At 31.8% G+C, this 18,740-nt stretch overlaps 1 protein-coding gene across 6 annotated transcripts; it reads right to left on the reverse strand.

Annotated features, from left to right (window-relative positions):
• Positions 1 to 586: 586 nt before the first annotated feature.
• LOC7463317 (uncharacterized) lies at positions 587 to 8,303 on the reverse strand. Of its 6 annotated transcripts, XM_024608217.2 has the most exons (15): positions 8,042 to 8,301; positions 7,387 to 7,558; positions 7,228 to 7,290; positions 6,989 to 7,094; positions 6,699 to 6,803; positions 6,542 to 6,618; positions 6,314 to 6,431; positions 4,868 to 4,940; positions 4,518 to 4,709; positions 4,282 to 4,323; positions 2,914 to 3,034; positions 1,661 to 1,909; positions 1,532 to 1,589; positions 1,339 to 1,445; positions 587 to 934 (listed from the first exon to the last, which is right to left on the reverse strand). In XM_024608217.2, exons 1-13 carry the CDS (start codon positions 8,107 to 8,109, stop codon positions 1,542 to 1,544), a joined length of 1,434 nt encoding a protein of 477 aa, XP_024463985.2. In that variant the 5' UTR covers positions 8,110 to 8,301; the 3' UTR covers positions 587 to 934; positions 1,339 to 1,445; positions 1,532 to 1,541. The 6 variants fall into 6 exon arrangements, with proteins under 6 accessions (XP_024463985.2, XP_052311563.1, XP_024463982.2 ...); XM_052455603.1 differs by lacking the exon at positions 4,282 to 4,323 and having other exon boundaries at positions 1,661 to 1,885; positions 8,042 to 8,295; XM_024608214.2 differs by lacking the exons at positions 1,339 to 1,445; positions 1,532 to 1,589 and having other exon boundaries at positions 587 to 1,070; positions 8,042 to 8,303.
• Positions 8,304 to 18,740: the final 10,437 nt, after the last annotated feature.

The following is an 18,740-nucleotide window of genomic DNA, read 5'->3' on the forward strand; positions in this document are numbered from 1 at the left end:
ATTTTAGATATTATATTATACAAATCAAATATTAAAACACTTATTTATTCCCACGTTGCAGGTTTCCATTTTCGCAAGTTCACAAGTTCTCAAATGTTTTTTTCTCTCTCCTTTTACTTTTTTAAGAAGGGAGGCTGGATGCCTGCCATCTCCCATAAATGGCCTGCTATGAGAACTCCTATCCATCCAGGGCATCCATCGTCGTAAGTATAACTTTCTCCATAAATACAGAATGGAAGCCCATTTAAGGATTTTTTTTTTCAACACCATTTTAGCACCTTCCCTTTGGAGCAACCCATCATTATATCCTTTGCCTAACATTAACTTAACATGTCATTAACACCCTGTATTTGTTAATTTGACTTAAATGGAACTAATAGTTAATTGCCATTTAATCGTTCTATTAATTGGAAATGAGATGAACACAAACAAACAATTCTCATGTTAGATGAATAATGTTAAATGAACTAAAATTTACGGCTCAAAAACCCATAAAAACAAAAGAATTCTTCTAATATGATTATCCGTGATTTGGTTAAAATTTAAAAGGGATTCAATTTGTTTTAGTAAAGAATTAGGATTTAGATTTTGAAATAAAAATGGTTGTCTCACAATTTAACAGAAAGAGAAAGGCTGATTGAACATGTGAGGAACTTAAGCCGCTAGTGTTTTTTTTTTTTTTTTTGGCTCAAGTGCTGCGCCATTTGTTCCCTCCTGGAACTTAAATATTCGTACAGTACATTGGAATCTCTTCTGAATGCACTATTTATACAAATATGATTACTAGGGATTGCCTAGCCAAACCAAATCCTGCCAAACTATCCTTTCATTCTCCCACAACTCAGCTTGGGAATCAGCAGGTTTAAAGAATTCAAAAGGAGGTTGTATTTTGCATGCTTAGAACTCGTACAGCGGATTCAAATTTCAGACTTCCCTGTAAACATGAAATGCTATGTGGTTACCTTTGGAAAAGCTTCAGCATGTCATGTTATTCTGCACAAATTGAAAATGGTGCAACCCATGAAGTGCAGTCGCAACAGGGGAAATGTGGTGATTGCAGTATCTTGATGCTGTAAAAATGGTGGGAAAATACCATCATGTTTCCACAAGACAAGAAATCCCTCTAAAAATGGCACAATATTTTAACAAAGACGACCAACCTTGGCCATTTTTGTGCACACGGATAAATATCAGAGTGAATGAGTAATTGTCCTTGTCAATCTTTTTAAGGACAAAATTGCCTCCATGTCAAGGTGTGTAGCATATGAAGTGAACAAAGACACTTTTGAGCAGAACTTACGACACTAGCAATATAAAGAGTACTGAGTACTGACTTACCACTAATAAATAATTGCTATCTTGTTTCTTTTAATTCACATGTGGATATACTCTTCATTTCCTTTCTGCTACATTTCAGCACCTATACCTTGTATTCCATCAGAAGACTTACAAAAGACGGCCATCAATCAACAGTTATCCATATTTTACAAAAAAATAGCACTTTCTTTTTGGGTTGGGTAGGGACACATACTTTATAGTAGTTATTTATTGGTGGTGCCAAATAGAATATACGAAGCTTTTGTGCGGACCTGAAATATTGAAAGAAATTCTTAATGAAAATCACTTGAACGCATAGAGATAAGAGCATTTAACAGCACACCTTTGATGCATAGGGCCTCATATCTGTGCTGGTGATTTGGCAAGAACAGTTTCGCAGATAAACACCCCACATTTCATAGATCACTGGCTTGAGTTCAAACATTGGATTGGACAAGAGCCAGTTTTCAGTCAAAACCAGGTAGATGTACATCTGGAAAAGATCACAACTTCGGTCTTTCACGTTTATGGATATGAGGAAACTCAGGATCTCTTCTTCGTTGGAAGCCTGAGAAATGTGACAAAAGTGAACCTGAATGGATACAGTCCAATATGGCCCAAGACATTTGGGGTTCAAAATCCATGCATGATAGATCATTCAACCAGTCAAACTGTTTAGACTGAATTTATGTTGCAATAGTAATGTTTTGCCAGAGGAGTATTCATAAACTTGTGATTGCATATGTAACTGTTGTTAAAATAATAAGATAAATTCAGGAAAAACAGAGTGCAAGAAATCTGTCTATAAAGTCACTCTAATCAGGAGATTATTATATTTTTGTCAATAGCAAGATTTGGCTGATGCTATAAGCAACACCTAGTTCACTCTAAATCAGTACGCACAAAAAACAAACCAGACTCAAATGTTTAGGGCATGTCAACGATTATCCATTATTCATGGGCCAATAAAGAAAAAAAAAGTCTCAATAAATAACAGCAGTTACATTGCCCAGAAAACTATGAAGATCCTATGGCACTGTGTCTATCTTTCTGTACACAAATCAGTACAGTTTGAATGCATTGGCATTTTGATAACAATCAACTTGGTTTATGAGAAGCTAATAGTGGAGATCTTGCATTATACTCATTCATACTAGTGTTAATTTTCCGTTTACATTAACAGATGTAAATTTCTGACGTTATCTCATTCATGTTACTGTTAGTTTTACTTTGCTTTTAACAGATGTAAATTTATGTTGCAAATGGATAGTTTATGCTTGTTAGGAAAATGAAATACTTCAATGGACTACAATCAAACAATTAAGATAACAGAATCTCCAACTTCTTAGATCATCATAAAGCCTATAGTTTTTAAGCGAAGCCTATTAAGATCATTGTAAAGCTATAGTATTTAAACACATTAATTATTATCACTGGTAAATAATGTACAGAAATTATATAATCAAAAGTAACTTGAGCCATAGATGACAAGAAACTAGAGAATAATTTAGAAATTCCCCAACAAAAGAATCAACAAGTATAAACAGTAAATTGAATGAATTTAATTGAGCTATTAACAGAGATGAACATGAGTACCTTATTATCGAAACAATTAAGCAGAATCTGATAAGAAATGGCACTCCTCAGGTGATTGCCACGAGTGCTGACTCCTGAAATGCATTCCACAGTCTGCAAACAGTTCAAGTCCCTGGGGCTTCTGGAATAACCAATGATAACAAGAATAAGAGAAATCAGTCACAAGCAAGCCAGAGTATTGCCTTCCATCTATCTTTCTTTTAAGGATTCCCACTTTCTTAAAATTACATATCAAGTTGCAACAATTGCATTAGTTATCTAAATAATAAGAAACTTCCTCGTGACAATAATATATATTGTATATGTAAATCCTAGATGTGAAAATATGCAGAATTCATCGACTGAAAAAAAGAAAACAAAACAGTGATAAATTGATATGTCAAATAGGAAATGAGGGACTGTGAGATAAAAATAATGAGTCAGAAATAAAGTTCAGATTCAAATTCCATTGGTGATATGGAAAGTATTGTCTACAATGATAGAAGTCCCCACGAGGAGTATAATACTGAATTCCATTATTTGAGGTATCTTGAAACACTTTCTTTGCTTTTAAAAGTGATTTAAAAGAAAAAAGGGTGATCAAAACACTTTCTTTGCTTTTGAATCAAGCTCAAGCATCAACAGCATATGCACAATAGGTGATTGAATTGCAACATGTCAGCTTTCATGCACACCACTTGCACCCATGTGTCAAGTATCAATTTTTATCTCTGTCCGTCCCCCACCCCTCAAGCCCCAAACCTGTTTCTGATGTGTAATGTGTACATAAGGTGCGGTTGCATCACTTATCAAATCTGAAGACATCATATGGGAGGTTACACCCCTTTGCTTGTGGAAAGATATACTAAATAATGACAGGCACCATATCATATTCCAGACAAAATGAGGTTAACATACATTCCATTTTTTTTTAGATAAAAAAATAGCTAACAATTGCTGAGTTTGTTTCCAATGATTTCAATCTTCACTCTTTGCTTATCAGTTATTTGCATCACACAAACACAAAACATGATATCCATTTCACCTTTGGCATATTTCAGGCTGACATAAACTTACAAGCACAAGCCAACAGCCATAAAACCTGGTACTGAGATATGAGCAAAATTAAAGTCTTCTATCCTTAGACTTAGAGCAAAACCTCCAGGTAAAGATATGAGCAAAGAATGTACATCCACCCTCTGCTAACCATATAAAAACTATTACCATTCAGCAAACTCTTAAAACAGATAGGAGAAAAGCCACAGGGTGAAATGGTAGCAGATCAAGTACTTCAATGAAATTTTGATGAAAACCAATGCAACAAGGTATATTTGAAAATAGGATATGATGATCCAAGAAGTCCAATGCTAAAAGCTATATAGCAATTACCTGCAAGCAAAGGATATGAGCAAAGAGTGTACATCCACCCTTCTGCTAACCATGAAACAAATTACTAACATTCAGAGAACTATTAAAACCAGATTGGGGAAAAGCCACAGAGGGAAATGGTAAACAGAGCAAGTTCTTCAATGAAATTTGGATTAGCACCATTTCAATAAAGGCATTTTTAAAAATAGACCATAATGATCCAAGAAGTCCAGTGGTAAGAGTTAAATAGCAATTACCTGCAAGAGATGGATCTTGCTATCTTTTCACAGCTGATATTCCATTCTTCATCTGTGAAGTAACTGATAACTGATTGCACAAATTCATCCAAAAGCACCAGTAAACCTTCAAGCTGGCGATCTGAGGAAAGGAAAACAGCAACTTCAACTAGTTCCTCAGCTTCTGAAGCTGAAAATACAGGCCGTTTGCTCCTGAAAAGAAATAAATCTCATTAACCATAAAAATAAAAAATAAAAACACATTTCAAACTAGTAGTAGAATTTGCAGCTTTATTTTTCATGTGAACAAGACAATATCCAATTTATGACAACATATATTTCACTAGTGTTTTTTCATATTCATCTCATACCTGACACAACAACAGGCAGCTACAAATTTGATCCAGGCTCTAATATTTTTAGGTGGCCCTCTAACCCCTGAATCTGAAAGGTAAACATAATATATGTATTGTAAAAACAACTTCCTATAGGTTGTCCACATCTGCAGAGCACATATGGTTCTTTCTAACAAATTGCAGGTGTCCTTCACTAAAACAAAATAAAAGTCAAACTGGTATTTGACATGGAAAACTCGCAAATGCTTTATCTCAGTATCAATGCATTAAAAAAGGCATAAACAGCATAGAAACAGATGTTCCCAAACTAATCAGATGTGAATACACAACAATGTAAGAATATCACAGGACCACGGCAATGAGAGAATGCAGATAAGAACCTTACATATTGATCAATTCCTTCTTGCAATCAACTTTGAAAAGATGGCATGGGAGCTTTTAGAAGAATACTTCTTTCCTTATGCATCTTAGTTTTCTTATTTAGTTTATATATCCACAAGTTATTTGGATTTACTTGTTGTCATGTGATCACCATGTGACATTTTATTTAGTAATTTGTTTCCAAAAGGATTAGGAGCAGGGAATTTCAGTAGGATAAAAAGGTTGCAGCAGTTATTTTATAAGACAATCTTCTGTTTCTTATCAATCACCTCACATTTTAGAGGTTTCTTTCCAATCCTAAACCCACTACTCTTGTTCCAACTTTAATTTTATTCAGATTTTAGCTAAACTTGTAATTGCTGTTTTCTGTTGTTTTCCTCTTCCCAACATCCTACCCTGCATCAAAGACAGTCCACATTGACAATTGAACCTCGAACATCAAAAGGATATCGATAGGCTAAACTGTGTCTGATGTAGCAAAAATCCTAAAGACATGTATTTTACCCACACAGACCATTCCACTCATCCACATCACTCAGCTTAAAAACACGTAGATATCAGATAACAGAAATCTATCAAACAAGTTCACAATAAGCAATACAAAGCCCAGTTCATAGCCAGTAAAGTGAAATTAAGCATCAAGCATTGTGCAGATCAGAAGAAAAAGGAAACAAAAATGTAAATGCATGTTGCCATCTAACATACAATATATAGGGTTTGTCAAACCAGTGTTGTTGCACACTGGAAGGGGCATTTCTATCATCACCACCATCCAACTTTACCTCATGCATCTTGCATATGATAGCATCCAGACTTGCTTTTATTGGCCATAACAAGGATTTCAAGGTGTAGTTTGCGAAGAGACAAAATATGTATATGCTACTACACAAAACATGTGTATTATGTGTAATATATAATACAGTATGTATGTTTTCTCTTCTGTAGGATACATGAGATATATGTACAGACAGTTGGACTCATGTATGTGTTTATGTATTTATGCATGCATGTACCATCCCAAATTCATATTTTACTTTATTGTTAACATAAGAGAAGTGGCAAAGAGGTGAGAGAACTTACTGGTGATTATTGATTCTGTCCGTGACAAATAATTGAAGAGAAATCCATATGTTTTGAGAGCACTTCTCAGCTCACAGTAACTGGGAAACCACTCGATTCTGATAGGCAGCTTCTCGGTCTGATTAAGCATAGCAAAAGAGCCATAATACTTGAAAGGACTTAATGAAAACACAAAATGAGGTGTCAAGAACTTTGCAACGAATCAATAAAGGTAAAAATCAGGTTCACCTTATCCCGAGGCGAAAGAATGTTGCACCAGAAGTCACAGGCAGATGCTCTCAACTCTTCTTTTGATGAATATAACACTAACAAGCCAAATGATGAGCACATAAATAACATCAAATGAAAACAAAATGAACTCTTAGGCACTAACAGATACACTTACTCAAATAGAAAGTCCATTTAGCTATTGATTTTTCTATATAGCTACGGGTGTTGACCAATTTTGAGAGCCAACCATTTACTAATAGTCCTTCAAGAAAAGTTTCCACTGCAAGGGCATGTCAAAGAGGAAAGTATAATAGTTAGACAATTGCTTCAAACTGGTCACAATGAAAAATATAAATTTCATTTTGTGAGTGCACGCATGTGTGAATCAGGAAAAGAGAGGCAGACATGCAGAATTGGTGAGAAAACAAGAAGAAATAATTCAAGAAAAGTAGAAATATGAATAACCTTTTTCTGTGGTGAGTTCAACCAAAGAGTTGAGCTCGCTGCTCATGAAAGACTGCAAAAGTGAGCAACTTCCAAGCTCAGGCAGTGTAAGAACTGGCAGGCGTTTCTGCAATTCACCCAGAGAATAACAAATTACCATAAATTATAAAAAAATGAACTCCCATTGAAACCAGTCCAAATACCAAAGCAAACATTAAGTAGCATAGCTATGAGTTCAAATTCATTCATTAGAAGAGGACCTGATTGCCAAAAACATGTACACCCCACGTGGCAATCTCTGCCTCACCACTCAATTCTTGCATCTACATCAAGGACCAACTTGTCAAATGGCCAAAAGGGAACACATAAAATGGCATTAAAAAGCATTCAAAGATCTACAGCAGAGAAGTCTATCATGCCTGATTGTGGCATTCATTAATTTGTTTTGATAGTAAAGCTTCTTTGTCAAAATCATCCTCATCTGAATCATATTTTTTCTTTGCTTTTGCTCGTTTAGATTCCCTCTCGATCACTTTGCTTTTCTCCTGGTAGTGATCAGTCAAAAGATCATCCAAGCCAATAACTTTCTTGCTGGTTCGTATTGTAAACAAAACAAACAAGTTAAAAAATTTATCAAAAGCAAAACTTGCATTGCAAATTCAACAAAAATTTCATCACAAAAGGGGGTAAGATGATATCCTCTACTCAATCGGTGCTCCAAATGCCAAGCAAGTCCTCAAGTTTGTTACATTTTATCAGAAAATATCATCTCTTACTTAATGGGTTCTCAATCAAATTAAAAAATTTCACCTCAAAATTAAAATAATAAGAAAGCAAAAAAGGGTTTGCTTCACAAAAAACTGGTTCTAAAAGAAAAGAAACAAAGTCCATGAAATCATGAGCAGTACTATCAATCAAGATTCAAGACAATACACAATAATCACATAACCAACATCAATGCTCAAAAACAGCAAAACTAGAAAACTAAACTAGCTGATACCCAGATCAAACTTTCCAACAAGAGTAGTTGTACAAAAGCAAAACAAGATAAGTGATTTGGGGGGGGACACAGACCTTTTCTTGACAATAACAGGAGAATTAAGAAGTGGGTCTTCAAATTCAAAGTCAAGAGGAGCATCCATGTTCCAGATTCTCTCTCTCTCTCTCAAACTCCAACACCCTTTCTCTCTATAGAGACTATATTATATGTTTGGAGCCAAAATTTTTAGAAGAGAGGCGCCAGACTGAAGGCGGCTTTCAAAATGTCTTCATGGTTCCTCGCTTGTAGAAAACCGGGGTCAGATTACTCGACGCCTTCAACTCCTAAATTACAAAACCCGGCCTGGCCAGGCTCAATGCTCAAGTTTTAAGTTAGGTGGCTTGATTGGTCAACCAAAACCACATTGTTACAATATTTTTTTTTAAATGCTTAAAATAATGTTATTTAAAAGAAAATTAAAATAAAATTGAGTTTTGATGGGTGGGTCCATCGATCTTTTAAATTTAAACGGTTCAATTTCCATCTATTTTTTTTTTTAAAAAAAAACTCATTCTAAATCAATTTAATGGACTAAGCCATGTTTAATAAAAAAAACAATTATTCAAAAATATACAATCTCTTCTAATATTCCTTGCTGATTTTTTTTTCAAGTTCTTTATTTACACTAGTTGGATTTTTCGTTTATATATAAAATTTCAATTAATTTTTTAGATATAAAATAAAAGTTTATTATCTCTTACCGATTAGCTAATATCAATTATTTGGATATTATAAATCAAAATATGTATATTAATTGAAGGTTATTGTGATGGATGTGTTGACTAAACATATTTGATTGTGGTATTTATGTAATTTTTCATGTGCATGATTATTCATTTTATTTTTTTTAAAAAAAAAACTATTTTTTTGTTTTAAAGGTTTTCATTTTTTTATTTTTTATATAAAATTTACTTTTTCCTAGAGATTTTTTTGGGATTATATTTAAAAAAAAATAGACAACATAAATATACAAGTTTGAAAAACTTTAAAAAAAAATCCTCAAACTTAAATAAATAAATAATAAAAATTAGTCAATGTTTTATTTTTAAAATTAAAAAAAAGTAGTTAGCATATATAAATGAAATATTATTAAAAATATTTAATTATTTTTTTATTACCTAAATATTTAATTTAAAAATATTGTTCATCATAGGCTAAGTATTGCTCTAGGCGGAGCCTATCGTCAATCTAATTGGTACTTAAACTCATGCCAAATAAAGAAAAATGATATGAATTAATACATAAAAATTCATAAAACTACATTATTAATTTTAGAAACAAATCAAGCGAGATAAAATACAACTTTAAATATATTTTATGCAAAAATGAAGAGCGAGTGATTGAAAAATAAAAATAATTAAAGATATTACAATTGGTGAACAAAAGAGAGAGAGAAAGAGAAAGACTGAATTATTTATATTAAAAAATATAAATTAAGTTACTTGGACATAAAAAGTGTTTCAAGCTTGAAAGCTTGGTTCGCTTATATGAAAGTTCGATCCTTTATTTGATTATAGATAAGCTTTGAATTTTTAAATGTTTTTATCTATTAAATTTAGGTTATGTAGACAAGAGAAAGAGCAACAATTTTTTTTTTTCATGTGTCATTTTAAAAACTACAAAATAAAACCTAAAATAAGTGATAAGAAATGGAAAGATAAAGGGTAAACTATCTAAAACCTCTTATAGGTTCATGACAATCACATTTTGCATTATCACTCTTCATAAATTATAGATAACATTATTAACTAACTCTGTTGTTATATTGAAAAATTAAAAATATCAAAATACTTTTATATAAAATAATCATCTAAACATATAATACTCACTCTTATTTCTCTCCTTCTTGCTCTCTTTGTCTATTTCTGTTTGTCCACCCAATTGAAACCTAAAATAACCATTTAAACATATAATACTCACTCCTCTCCCATTCTCTTCATCTTGCTCACTTTGTCTATCTTTGTTTCTCCACCGAATTGAAACCTAAACTCATCACTCATCTAGTAAATTAATTTTTCATCATCATCTCCTATAACATATCAACCTTCCACTATCATCATCCTTTCTAAAGTCAACCTACTATTACAACCACCTAGCTTGCAGTCCAACACCCATCAAACCATCATAGCTTATATCTCTACCAAACTGACCCTCCTCCCCCACCATCTCTCTAAACTAAATCCATCATTATAATCACTTAGCTTGTAATCCAACACCCACTAAACCACTATATCCATGATCTTCTCCATCAAATTGACCCTTCACCACTACCACCCTTTTCAAATTGAACTTGTCACCACAACCAACTAGCCTATACCCACAACAACCACTAGGCCCAATGGTAAGAGCTTGGGATCAAGAGGTTTGCTCCCTCTGTAGTCTCAGGTTCGAGCCCTGGGGTTGCTCATATGATGGCCACTGGAGGCTTACATGGTCGTTAACTTCAGGACCCGTGAGATTAGTCGAGGTGCGCGCAAGCTGGCCCAGACACCCATGTTAAACTAAAAAAAAAAATATTGAAACTGAACAAAATATACTCAACCACCTATGCTAGGGACATAAATATCAATGGTGATAACATCAACATGGTTTGCCATCAATCTGACTCTTTATTCCCTCTCTTTTATTTCCCATATCATTTATGTTCTCACTCTTCTCTTTCTCCTTTCATATAGAAACATTAATAAAGGGTTGGCTTAGATTATAGTCTAATTGATGTTTTTGACCACCAATTTGATGATATGCATATGAGAAATCTGCTTTTAGGTGTGTTAATTTGTTAAAGGATATCTTTTATTGTCTTATTTTTTTTTCCTTTTTAATATACTAGTTTTTTTATTTCCAAATGTTATAAATCTTGATAGGGGGAATTGAAGAGCCACCTTTATTAAAACTTGTGAGTTTGATTTTAATGGACATAATATATGGTGATTTGTAATGATGGGTTTGGTACTGGTAAAGGTTGATGATGTTTGTAAGAGAGGTGAAAATTGGTTTAGTGATGAGTTTTTTTTTTAAGGAATAATAGCTAACGTAGGTCTCTTTTGCTGTTGTTGAAATTTAAGGGCTTAATTTTAATAAAGGATGTTGTAGTTTGTAGTGGTGGTTTTGATATTGGTAGAGGTTGATGGTTTGAGAGGGAAGTAATAGGTAGTATAGTTTTGTAGTTATAGTTTTGGTACTAATGGAGGTTGATGATGTTTGAAAGAAAGATAATAATTGGTCCAATTTTGTAATGATGGTTTTGGTGTGGTGGAGGTTAATGATGTCTGAGAAAAGGTAAGAGTTAGTTTGGTGATTGGTTTGGATTTTAGAGGATGGTGGTTAGCAAGAGCCTGTTTTGTTAGTTTTGTTATGTTCTGGTCAAAATAGCTAGTATACCTCGTATCATATCAAAAAATAGAACAAAATGGAACAAATTTCATATCCTTCAGGAACTCAAGTCATTCCAGATTTCTAGCCCAGATTTTGGTTGAGATGTTTCAAGTTTATAAATTTTAAATTTTTATGCTCCATATAACCTATTTTATTCTATATTATTCCATGAAATATGTAAATTCAATAGCCCTCCAGCTTAAATAGTTGATTTTGGAAGACAATAAAAGGTACAATAAGAAACCCCTATTATTGTCATTAGAAGTTATTTCGTTCAATGTTTTACAACTTTGATTATGAACAACAACAAAGAAATGTCAACATCTATTGTCCAATGCCTAATTCATTTAACATCGTATCAGATAAATAGAAGGTTGAGTTAAAAAATAAGCATGGGAAAAACAAAATGTATTAGCCATGAATTATGCTAGAAATATTTCATGATTAGTATTGATTTATGGTCGATATATATTACAAGTAGAAAAATATCCTCCAAGTTACAAATAAAATGACAGATTGCCCACATATGCAATTATCAAGCACTTCATTCATTATATAACAAAATGGGAACAATGGAATATTCATACATATTTGTATAGAATTAAAAGGATTTGGTCTTTGTTTGTTACAATTTGAGGATTCAATAAATGTAGAATATTAATATCATGATATTAATAGTAATATTAAAAATGATTATTACTATATCCATTAAAATTTGAATTATTTTTTTAAAAATAAATTTATCACTAATATATATGGTTTATATTCATATTGTTATTGTTTTCTTTCATGGTTATACTTTACAGGAATCTGAACAAAAGAATGGATGCTTTAGATCATATTATCCTTGACAACATTAACTTATTGAATGAATGGATTTGTGAAGAATCTAGTATTTTTAATATAGAGGACTTAAGTTGGTAAACTATTACAGTATCTTTGTTTACCTTGACTTTAAAGGATGAAAAGATTCATTTTGATGGCGAGGATGAGCTTAGTGAAAATGACCATATATTGAAATATCTAATTGATAATTTTTCCTACATGACACCACAAGATCAAGATCTTTATCTATATGTTAATGATGTAGATGATGCTTGATTTATGTTTTCTTTATATTAAAACCTTATACTTTCTTAATATTTTGGCATTTTTTTTGTGTTGAATTACTTTAAGTTTAAGTTCTCTTTAGTCTTGACCATTTAAGAATGTTTTAAATTTTGAAATCATGTTTAGATACTTAACATTGTGTTTGTATTGCATAATTTGAAGTTAATTTATCTCTAGATTTGAATTGAAATCATACATGTTGAATTAATATTTTGAATTATATATATTATATGTAATAGTACATGACCCATAAATAAATGAAACATCGAAATACTTCGAAACCAAAATTTATCGTTCGAATAAAAAAAACAAAACACCAACCAAAATGAAATTGACAATCTTGATTATAACTAGGAAAAGTCTTATGTAATATAAAAATAATTATCCTACAATTCTATAGACCCTTCCTAAAAAATATTTCTTGATAAATGAATATTCTACAAAGATCATCAAAATACATTCACACTTATTGAGATCAAGCATGAATCTTATAATCATGTAGTTGTTGTTGTCTTATTCCATAGTCATAAGCCCAGTGACAAACTCCACAACCACTTCCTCATACCATGGTTTATTGATGTTGGTTAGAGAGAGAGAGAGAGAGGGGGGGGGAGTTAATTTGGAGACATTAGTTGATTTTGAGTTTGATGGTTGTTAGATTTTAAAAGGTGAAAAGTTGATTTTAGAGAACATGAGTTGATTTTGGGATTAAAGGTAGTGTGAAATGTGAAATTAGTTGATTGACAATTAGTTTTTTTAATGGTAAAAACTATTTGAATATGTTTTTAAACTTTAATTGAATGGGAGTTTTTAGAACCCAATTACTCTTCTATTTTATTTTATTTTTATGGTAAATTCTACATGGATAGTTCAAGTATTTATATTAAAACTAACATGTCCATTAGTTATTTCAAAATCAACTTAAATCAAGAGATTATTAAATAACTTATCCTATCAAAGAAACTAATAAAATCATTTTCATAGACTCGTTAAGTAGGAAAAACTTTAAATTTAACCTGGGCCTTTCAATGTTTAGTGCAATAAGCCTTGAAGAATTTATGTTTAAGTTGGTCTAGGTTTATGGCTATATAAGTCCACTATTAGGATAAGGGATCCTCTAATGTCTAAGTGAGCGAATGTGTAAGAGGAAAATAACTTATAACAAATGGAATGAGAATGAATAAGGATATTTGATATGATTGTTATGTGTATTTATCGTGTTGTGTAAACCCTCGGTTATAATTTTTCTAGGTTAGTAAAATATGAGAAATTTACCCGATAGTAAAGTGGGTTAAATTAAATTAAAAAAAAAAACTTCGATAAGATAAAAATAGTGAAATTAATAAAATGAAAAGGGAGTGTAGGACTAAATTATTATAAAGAAAACTTTTGTAGGGACAAAGGGAATATATATGATCAAGAGGGGTTAATATGCAAATATCAAAAGATTAGGGGTTAATGTACAAATAATAAAAAACAAAGTGAGGGTCAAAGTGAAATTAATAAGAAGATGACACTATAAATACCTTTTCATTCTCTCTCTCTCTCTTGTCGTGGACTTGCAAGAACAAGAAAGGGGTTAATGTTCTTTGATTTCTTCTTCTCATTTCTTAATGAAATATTCACCAAAAGGATAACTTAGAGTGATTAAAAAAGTTAATAAGTGATCAAAAAGAGATATTTGGGTGGTCTAGCAAGTTTAGAGACAAGTTAGGCCCCGTTTGTTTGCTGGAAAGTAGTTTCCTTTTGAAAAGTGAATTCCAGAAAAGTGAATTATTTTCTGATGTTTGGTAGTGTAATGGAAAATTAAGTTGGAAAATATTTTCCAGTGTTTGGTTACGTCATGGAAAATGAGCTGGAAAATAACTTATTAATGTTTTAATATTTTATTTTTAAAAACGTTTATCTAACATATATATATAATATTTAATATAAATATTTAATCACTTACAATAAAAGAATGAGATTTAAAAAGTATAATGATGAATTTTTTTTTTTATATCATATATTTATATATAGCTTATTTTATAAAATATAACTATATATGTAATATAAATATTTTAAATATAATATTATAGATATATAACCTTGTAAAATATTTCTTAAGTAAAACCTGTTAATATATTTTTTATTTATAAATGCTCAAAATAATTTTCTGGCAGTATTAAGAAAGCCAAATTAGTTAATGGTATTAAGTAAGAGTTAGATATTTGGATTTTTTTGGTATGTATATATTTTTTTAGAGATAAATAGATACAAAAATATTTTGATGAGTTTTTTGGATAAAGATTTTTTTTGAAAAAAAAATGTATGAACAATTATCCCTTTAATATATATCAATTAAGCATTAGGAAATAAATATACACATCTTATATCAAACATTGTCATGCATAAATATTAAGTTTTGATATCATACATATACATATTAGTTCAAATTAACAATCATAAACATACTAGACCAAATAAAACATGTAAACATACTTGTCAAATAACACACATAGATTTTCTTGTCATAGTAAAATCATCTTAACAATCAAGCCTATAGTAGTGTTGGTTCACAAAATTTTGAATCAAAATTTTCCTCAAATTAGCATTTTTTGCCATAAATGCTTTTGCCAACATTTCATTTTGGACCAAGTGATCAAAAGCATCACCAAGAGTGATCTCCTAAAAGTCTTCAATTTTCATCACTTCTGTATATAGCTCATTAACATCAAATTGATTTTTGCTTAGGCTTTGAATTGCAAACGCTACATCTCCAATCTTTTTAGACAACTTTTCAACACTATTATCGCACGTGTGCGGCGTCGCGGTGAAAATATCCACCATCAAAATTTTATAAACGTAGCAAATGTGGGAGACAAGAAATTCTTGTCTTTTATTAGTGGAAAAATAGAATGGGAGTCGCCACCTAGTATTTTGGTCACTAGGAACCCTAACTGGTTTCAGAGATCGGGTATGGAGACTGGTTGCGTAAAGGAAAGGTATTAGCACCCCAAATACGCCCTACCTAAGGTAAGCTGCATTGTTTTATTGTCTGATAAAATCTAAGGTCTTGTCGTGTTTTCTAGTTGTTGGTTCGTCTATGGTTTAAGAAAAGTCTTTCTCAGTAAGGAGATCCTTATCTTATCGGGTAATTCTGACGTCAACAAAAGAAATTTAATATCCAGAATACGTCTTACGTATAAGGTCGTAACCCCAGATATTAAAAGAAAACAAAATAATTTTTTTTGGAATTTTTGAAATATTGGCCTAGTTCTCGTGACTTTAATAAACTGGTTATTAAAGCCAAAATGCATGCTAATACATATTTTTGAAATTTTCTTTGTTATATGAAAATACAATATGATTTTTTTCTATTTATTTTTTAGAAACTTGGCCGTATGCATGAAAATAATTTTTTTTTTAATGTTTTGATGAAAACTAGGTATTTTAATACTAGATTTGTATCTTTACAGTATAAAAATACAAACCAATATTGATCAAAATGAAGTAAAAAATTTGCGAAAAATCACAGATTTTTTTTGAAATAATTTTTGAAGAAAATATTTTTTCGGGCTGGACCCAGCAGGTTTTTACCTGCAAGCGTGTGTGAACAATTCACGCACGCCTGCTACAGTCACGATGTAATTAATCTTCAAGTGCACAGTGTTTGTGCATTAACTGCAAAGTTGGAGAAGTTTACCTGGAAGCAAGACGAAGGCAACAACAACTTTGGACCTCTATCTTCACCTTTTCGTTTGTTTTCCTTCTGGTTCCCCTGGTTCTTCCTGTTTTTTCTGTTTCTGTTTTCCGTTCTTCTTGCGGTTCCTTCCCTTTCGTCTTTGTCTTCTCCTTCCTCCCGGTATTCTTTGTTTTTTTCGTTCCCCTCCCCTTTTCTGTTTCTCTCTTCTCTATCATCTGCTTCCTTACGCTCTTTCCCTGTCTATCTCTCTTTTTGTTCTTTTCAAAAGATTTCCCACCCTCTGTTTCTTTCTCCCTATGCTGCTCAGTTCTCCTTCATGTTTCCCTCTGTTTCTTTTTATTCTCCATGTTCTCCTCCCTTCTCGTTCTTTTTTTTTTTCTGTGTTTCTGCCTCCCTTCTTTCATCGTCTTTCTCTGGCTTTTATAAGCCAAAGAATGCCCTGCGGTGCAACGTTCAGCATGTAGAGGAATAATAGCCGTGAAACATTCCTCATAATTGAAGCAATCTGCTGTTTTTGTTGCTGAAATGGCTCCACTGTCTGCTGAAACGGCTGTGAAGAAAGGTGATGAAATAGTGCTCTGAAACGGCGCCGTCTTCCTATCAAAATGGATATTTCTGATTTGGTCCTTGGATGTTCTTACAATTTTGTAATCAAGCCCTCTAGATAAATTGTAATTGGATCCCTTGATTTTAGTGCCTTTTCCGGTTTGGTCCTTCGTTTCAGATTGTTTCAATCAAGTCCCTAATTGACCACCAAACTTCAATAATTATGCAATTAAGCCCCTGATTTGACCAAATCAACTCTTCAAAATTATAATTAGACCCCGGAACTTTAATTTCTTCCAATAAAAGCCTAAATTGACTTAAAAATCAATTTTTTCTTGTAATCAAACCCTGCATAAATTCAATTAAACCTTAGATAAAATTTAATTGAGTCTATAAACATCTGATTTTAGACTTTTCTTTCTCAACTTGAATTTTCTTTATCAACAGGGCTCTCATCAGTGAAAAATATAATGTCAAATTTCAATATTTTGTATTTTTGAACCTTCTCAACCAATTTTGTCATTTTTTCAGCATTCCAGCATCCTTTTCTCGCTCCTATTATTTTTTGGATTTTTTTCTAATATTTTTTGATATATTTTTTGTATTTTCTCATTTTCATTTTTTTTTGTTTTGTGGGAACCCAAAAATGGGTAACAACAACTATCATCTTCATACATTCGATTTCTCTTCTTATGTTGCCTCTTTTGTGCACTAGAGGAAGATGTCTCTTTACCTTTTGAAGTTTCTTCATATTCCCCTTCATTTTCAATTGAAATAGATTTGCACTTTAGTGTTCTCTTTCAGGTTGATATCAACATATGATGTAGCATAATTTCTGGTTGCCATGTCTTTTCCAACAACAATTGTCATTGCTTCATACATATCAAGTTTTTTTGTTGAAATACTTGTCATGATTGGGTGTGCCTGTTCATAAAGATTAGAATATACAATTTTCAGTTCCTTGTATAAAGTTTTGGAAACAAAAGTAAATGTAAAAATTACATAAAATATACTATTTATCATACCTTTACTTCTTCATCATATATATCTTTCGAAAGCGTAATCATCTTTAAACAATCATCCCAACCAAAACAACTTTTATTTTTAAGTTGAGTTATTATTCCCCATTCTTTTTTCACAGTTTTGAGATGATTGTCCACATGCTTAGGCTCGCATTGCACGTTGAACTTTTGATTAATTTCTGTAGCTACCTTTAAAAAAGATTCTGCTTTAAAGGTGGAAGAAGACTTGTTTCCTTTAAGTGCCTCCTCGACTAATATCTCAAGTAACATGTGAGACACAGGCTTAAACCATGTGAAGTGCTTACCTTTGCATTTTTCATTTTTCGCGGTACTCATTTCTACAAAAAAATCACAAATGTATATAAAATAAAATTATACAATATTTAGATTGAACTAATTTTATACAAAAAAATACAACTAATATTTAAAAAAGAACACATGAAATACGTAATAAATTATAATAAAGTCAACAAACAATCCAAATATATAACAAAAACAATACAAACTCAAGAAAGACATAATAAAAACAAACACATATAATTAACACTCAATTACTAGTTTCTTTGAGTGTTATAATCATTCCACATGGTTGATGCAATCATTTCTCTTTTTGTTATCCACTCCTTATTCTTTTCCCTCTCCTCACATTGCCTTAAGCTGATTGTTCTTCTAATTGGTTCACTTTCCGAACATATTTCTTCCATAAGAAAGTCATAAGGATCAACTCCCATTATGTGATTATGAATAATACAGCATGCAAGCACAACATTCACTTGTGTTTCATAAGACCAAAAAGGTTTTCCATCAATTGATCTAAAACGACTCTTCAAAATACCAAACCCTCGCTCAATAGCGGTTCATAATGAAGAGTGTCGAAGATTAAATAACTCATTTTTATTTTCTGGTGAATGTTCTGTAAACTCATTCAAGTGGTATCGAACTCCACGAAAAGAAGTAATGATTCCTTTTCGAATAACATAATCAGCATCGCCAAGA

The sequence above is a fragment of the Populus trichocarpa genome, chromosome 9 (genome assembly GCF_000002775.5).
Source record: "Populus trichocarpa isolate Nisqually-1 chromosome 9, P.trichocarpa_v4.1, whole genome shotgun sequence".
Lineage (NCBI taxonomy): Eukaryota > Viridiplantae > Streptophyta > Magnoliopsida > Malpighiales > Salicaceae > Populus > Populus trichocarpa.

What these genes read in the sequence shown, in the direction of transcription:
- LOC7463317 (XM_024608214.2), bottom strand. Translation starts at nt 8,109, where the DNA reads ATGGATGCTCCTCTTGACTTTGAATTTGAAGACCCACTTCTTAATTCT. An exon ending in TGAACTCACCACAGAAAAAG is followed by an intron (nt 6,804 to 6,988) that starts GTTATTCATATT and finishes ATGCCCTTGCAG; the next exon opens with TGGAAACTTTTCTTGAAGGA. An exon ending in GACAGAATCAATAATCACCA is followed by an intron (nt 4,941 to 6,313) that starts GTAAGTTCTCTC and finishes TTTACCTTTCAG; the next exon opens with ATTCAGGGGTTAGAGGGCCA.